Source organism: Salvia splendens, chromosome 19 (assembly GCF_004379255.2).
Source record: "Salvia splendens isolate huo1 chromosome 19, SspV2, whole genome shotgun sequence".
Taxonomy (NCBI): domain Eukaryota; kingdom Viridiplantae; phylum Streptophyta; class Magnoliopsida; order Lamiales; family Lamiaceae; genus Salvia; species Salvia splendens.
Genome location: NC_056050.1, coordinates 9,140,250 through 9,145,463, shown reverse-complemented (window position 1 = coordinate 9,145,463; position 5,214 = coordinate 9,140,250). Strand labels below are relative to the sequence as shown.

Sequence of the window (5,214 nt, the reverse complement as noted above, 5' to 3'; positions counted from 1 at the left end):
TTTTTCTTCTCTCTCCATGTGGCTTCCTTTTATAGGGAGGCTTACCCTTGATTTTAGGGTAAAACCTTGTGGTGAGATGACTTCTTTGCCCTTAATTGTGGTTGATCAGTCCCAGCTATCCTTCTTCTCCATCTCGAGCCATTTTTGCATGTATACTGGTCAGTACGTAATCGTCCTGACGCCCTTTTCACCTGAAGTATTTGAAGCTTTGCCTACTGGCTAGAACACTCAACATGCACACTTTGAGCAACTGTTTTGCAGATATAATCAATTACGCACATCATACTGACCAGTAACCAAGGCTTAGAATACGACTTATCAAACTGCTCACACTTACCACATGCTTGTCCTCAAGCGTGAAGAACAAACAAAAATAAGTAAGTCGAATTCTAGCCTGGTTACTCCCCTGACCGACTCTATCCTACCCTAGACTCTAACTACGACGCAAAGAAAAACACATAACAAAGACAAACACATAAAAGAAAACTAAAACACTTAAAACACATTAACACAGTAATTGAGCTATATTTTCAACCATCCCTCCCCTCGGGATCAGGTGCAATCCGGCCTTAGACAGCCTTGAACTTCCGCCGCCCCCCTTTTCTCTCCCAATCAGTATATCCGCTTGTCAGGATCGTCCACACCTCTCGGCCAAACACTAGGTTCACTCAGTCACTCATACCTCACCAGGAATGTTAGGACTGCATTTCTCTCAATATGCTCAACCACGATTGCTTCGGACTTAGATCTCACGTGCAGCTACTGAAGGGCTTAAAGGTTTGTAACGAGGCTATTAGTTTGTAATGTTTTGGGGTGGATGTTCCTAAGGCTCTAGGTTCAAAATTTCTGCTTTATTGAGGTGGGGAACTGTGTGCATTTGGGCTATTGGTTGTTGCTTCTCTTGGCTGGCACTTCTGGCTATGATCTCCAACTAGTCAGTAGCTTCTTGTGGCTTCGCCACCCTTATTCCTTCTCTTTCTTTTTTTGTGGTCAAGTTTTCTGACCATTTTTCTTCATATTCTTCTCTTTTTTCCTTTTTCCTTTGTGGCTTCGCCACCCTTATACCTTTTTTTTTTGTGGACCTGGGATAACTCCCTGGTGGATTTTCTGCCAAACTTTCTTGCCCAGCTGGATTCTGCTTTCTTGTACACCTTCTGGCCAGTAAGCTCCAATCGTCTCATGCCTTGCACACACAATCCCAGTGGCTAGGGGTGTATATCTGGGTACAAAGAGTTAAGAAAATGGGTTCTAAAGGTGGTTTTTTTTTAATTTTTTGGGGGGGGGGTTCCTACTGCCTTCAGTGTTCGCTACTCGTGGTCACTTCATCTTAGGTAGTTCGTGGTAGCCGCTCTTTTTTTTCTAAATATATGGAAAGTGGTTCCACTTTAAGCTTATAACTCACATTTTAAGAGGGCTTTCGTGTTTGGCTCTAAGGATGGACTTTTCCTCATACTTGCGTCATCTATCCTGGCTAGGAGGTACTAAGGGGGGTAGTTTCTGTTTTCCAGCATGTCGTATCTCCCTCAATTCCCCTCACCGTCAGCTCAGGACAGTTGAGTTTTAAACCCAATCAACACACAAAAGAAAAGAAAAGAAAAAAACTAGACCTAACAAGACATTAACACAAACACAAACACTAACTTCACATATACACATGTCATACTGGCCAGTGCAATCCCCCTCCCACTTCACACGTGTCTGCCCCAGATGAGGCTGTGAAGTGGAAAAAGGTAATGGCCAGTATGGCCGACACACAGACATATCAAAACACAACAAAAATACTTATACTAAAAACTTCTCACACTTAGACTATACAATATGCTAAGTGGGAGGAGTTACAAATCAACAGAAACCAATAAAAACAAAACAACTATATACACAACTCCTCGCACTTAGACCATGTAATGGGCTAAGTGTGGGCCAACATGCTTACGAAAAACAATAAACAAGTAAACACAGAAAATATGCGCCAAAGAGACAAACCCTTTACTTCTCACACTTAGACTATTAAATAGGCTAAGTGTTAGAAATGGGTTTTGCGCACAAACACAAGTTATACTACCTAAAAAAAACAATTAAAGTATGAAAAACTAAAAACTGAAAATAAAAAGAAAACTAACTGGTCAGGTGGGGTGGTGGTCACTTGTTCCTCCTGCTCCTTCGCGGGGCAGGTTGTGGTGCAGGTGGTTCTTCCAGTTGCTCCTCCTCATTCTCAGATTGCTTGTTCCCAGATTCGGCCGACTCTTCGGCATCTCCTTCCTCTTGTTCCGCCTCTTGTTTCTGCTCTGCTTCTTTCGTCTCGGTTAATACCTCCTCTTATACTCGTGGTTCATTAGTTCGGCCTCCATGGCCACTCGGTCCAACATCTTCCTCTTGTCTTCCTTGTGCTAACATCATCAGTATCTCGTCTATCACGGACGTCATCCTGGTCATTTCTGCTATCATCCGGTGGTTTTCCTCTCCTAGCCTGGTTACTATCGTCTCCAAAGCCTCTTGCCTCTGATTCTGCCTTCTCTGTCCTGCAGACTCCTTCAGGATCCCTTCCATTACTGACGCTAATCGGGTCATTTCTGATCTCATCTGTCTGTTTTCCTCTGCTATTTCGTCCACAGCCTTTTCCATTCTTTCTTGCCTCTGATCGTGTGCCGGTGCTCCCTGAGCTGCCGCTGCCCGAGCAGTTGGTAAAGCCTCCTCTCCCATCGCATAGAAGTGTGGCACGCCTTGCCTCATGTATACCGCGTTCGTTCGGACGAACAAGGGGGTATCAAACAAACCTGGGGCGTCCACTATCGTCAAGGGGGATAAGTCTTCTCCCTCCGAGACGGTTATATTGTTCCTTACAAAAACTCCCAAGTAATGGCAAAGAGAAAGATTCCGTGCGGGGTGGGTAGCGATGAGGTGGCACTGGTACGCTGTCCAGAACCCTAGGTGCAACTTCCTGCCCTTCTTAGCACACCACATGAGGTACAACTCCGTCATTGACGTCCGTACTACAGAATTCGACTGTCCTAAAAGGTTGAAATCATAAAAGTTGAACCAGGCGTAGAATAGGATCGTTGAGATGGATGGAACGGGAGATAGTGGACTGGAACTGTCCTGCCCCGGGGTGAGTCAGTTCTTCCCAGGCGACCTGGGGCTCAAATTCCACATGTCTACGGGAAATCCCCCGCTCTCTCTCTCTCCACTCAGGCCCTATGGCCTCTTCCAAACTGCACATTCCTAGCCGTACAGTCCATTCAACCAAACTCATCCTAATCTCACCTCCAAACACTCTGAAGTTGATACACTCTTCATCCAGATCAGTAGTGACCTTGAATCGAAAGGTCGCAAAAAATTCTTTGGCCAATTTGACCGGGACATTCAAAGCTTCATTTTCTAACAGCCATTCAAAACCCAACGCATGCAAAAGGGCGAGAAACGATTCGTGAGCTTTCAATTCATCTAAAGAAGGGAGATGAAGTACCTTCCCACACTTGATCTGCTTGCTTTTGTCATCCTTGGTGCGGTAGGCGTCCTGGAGCTTCTTGGAGTCAAACAATTTCATCTCCTCCACCACGTCGTCTGTGAGCTTCACCGACCAACGCTTATATCGGAGTCTCTCTGCAGGTGGATGCAATAACTCCCTATGATCGTTTGGAAGTTGTTGCTCCTTGTACTCCTCATCCTCCGTGGACGTATCACTATCCGATTCAAATTCCTCACTGATCCCATACTCACTATCACTCTGCTCTCGCCGGCTTGATGGGGTCCTCTGAGCAGCCTCAGTGATCACTATGCCAGTGTTCACGATACGCGGTTTCTTGGTACTAGGCTTTTTCTTCATAACGGCTTTTCCTTTCTGTTTCCTCTCTACTTGGTATCTGGCTTCCTCTTCTGCTAATGACTCCTCCTGGGCAGTGGAACGGTTCTCTACATGGGTGCCATCCTCCTCCGATCCCTCAGGTTCTACTGACTCGGATGCGAGGTCCAGACCCTCAACCATCCTTTCAGTATCTTCACTCCGGCCACCTTGTGTCTGAGGGGCATCATCGACTACCATTGCAGAATCCCTTGGGTCGGCAGTAGGTAAGGACTCCTCCCCAGGCTTTGTGGGAGTTTCCCGTTCATCTTCACTCACGATCTCAAGCAGATCTGCCGCTGTGTTCGGTTTGGCCTTTTTGGCTGCCCACTTTCCCAAACACCTCTGTGAAACCCTGTGCGGTTTAGGCCGGTCTGCCTTAGGATCAGCCTTTAATACTAGTCTCCGATTGACGGGCTTGGGCTTTACTACTGGAGGTGCCACTGGGTTGGGTACTTCTGGTCTCGCTTTTGTTTCTTTTACTTTCGTTTCCTGTGCTTTCGTTTCCTAGCTTGGCTTTCCGAGCGGTTTCCTTCTTCGGCTTCTTCACTTTCTCCTACTGCTCGTGATGCGAGGTCTAGCCCCTCAGCCACCACGGCAGTGTCATCTTCCATCCGATTGACATCATCTAAAATGGCCTGAAATTTCTCATCGGTCATTAGGCCCTGCTTCTTGGCTGATTCGTTCAGATCTATCTCCTCCCTCGCCACTTTTTGGGGAACGACTCCCGCCGTCAGTGTTTTCTCTGACTCAACTGCTCCCTGTAGGCTCCCCTGTTCCCGACCTTTCCTCGCTTCACGTTCTTCCGAGTCGGAATCGTAATGAGCTGAGATGGGGTCAATCTCCATTGAATCACTGTGTTGTGGAGTTTCTGAGGATTCCGAGGACTTATGTGGTGGGGTAGTCGACGGAGCTTCTCTTTCTGGTGGAATTCTGGAGGAAGTCGCAATGGGGGTAGGGAGTGTTGCTGTGGATGGAACAATCGGTTCCGAAGGATTTTCTCTGAGTACTTTCTCTTGTCCCCCGATTTGACCCAAACCGGCCGACCAATCCCTATTGGGGTCCTGCTGTCGAAGAAACGCCGCCATTGCTTCCAAGGAGACCATTGTTGGTGCTTGAGGAGTCGGCTCCGAACATTGCGGTTGCGGTTGTGGTTGTGGGCTCGGCGGCTGTTCTTCCCGCGGCTGCTGTGTTGCTGTGACTTCTACCCGGTGGGGTTTGATTTTCTTTGCGTAAGCCTTCTTACCCATAGTCGAATAATGGCGACTTTAGTGGTGGAAAGTAGGGTTTGGAACTGGTGGAGATGGGAAAGAAATTCTGGGAGAGAAAATGTAAATTAGGGTTTGTGAGGGAAAATGGGTGAGACGGTACGGATA

At 47.1% G+C, this 5,214-nt stretch overlaps 1 protein-coding gene across 1 annotated transcript; it reads right to left on the bottom strand.

Annotated features, from left to right (window-relative positions):
- Nucleotides 1-2,990: 2,990 nt before the first annotated feature.
- LOC121778995 (fibrous sheath CABYR-binding protein-like) lies at nucleotides 2,991-4,944 on the bottom strand. The gene is made up of 3 exons (XM_042176356.1): nucleotides 4,462-4,944; nucleotides 3,464-4,330; nucleotides 2,991-3,008 (listed from the first exon to the last, which is right to left on the bottom strand). Exons 1-3 carry the CDS (start codon nucleotides 4,942-4,944, stop codon nucleotides 2,991-2,993), a joined length of 1,368 nt encoding a protein of 455 aa, XP_042032290.1.
- Nucleotides 4,945-5,214: the final 270 nt, after the last annotated feature.

What these genes read in the sequence shown, in the direction of transcription:
- LOC121778995 (XM_042176356.1), bottom strand. Translation starts at nt 4,944, where the DNA reads ATGGTCTCCTTGGAAGCAATGGCGGCGTTTCTTCGACAGCAGGACCCC. An exon ending in TTCAGGCCATTTTAGATGAT is followed by an intron (nt 4,331 to 4,461) that starts GTCAATCGGATG and finishes ACGAAAGCACAG; the next exon opens with GAAACGAAAGTAAAAGAAAC.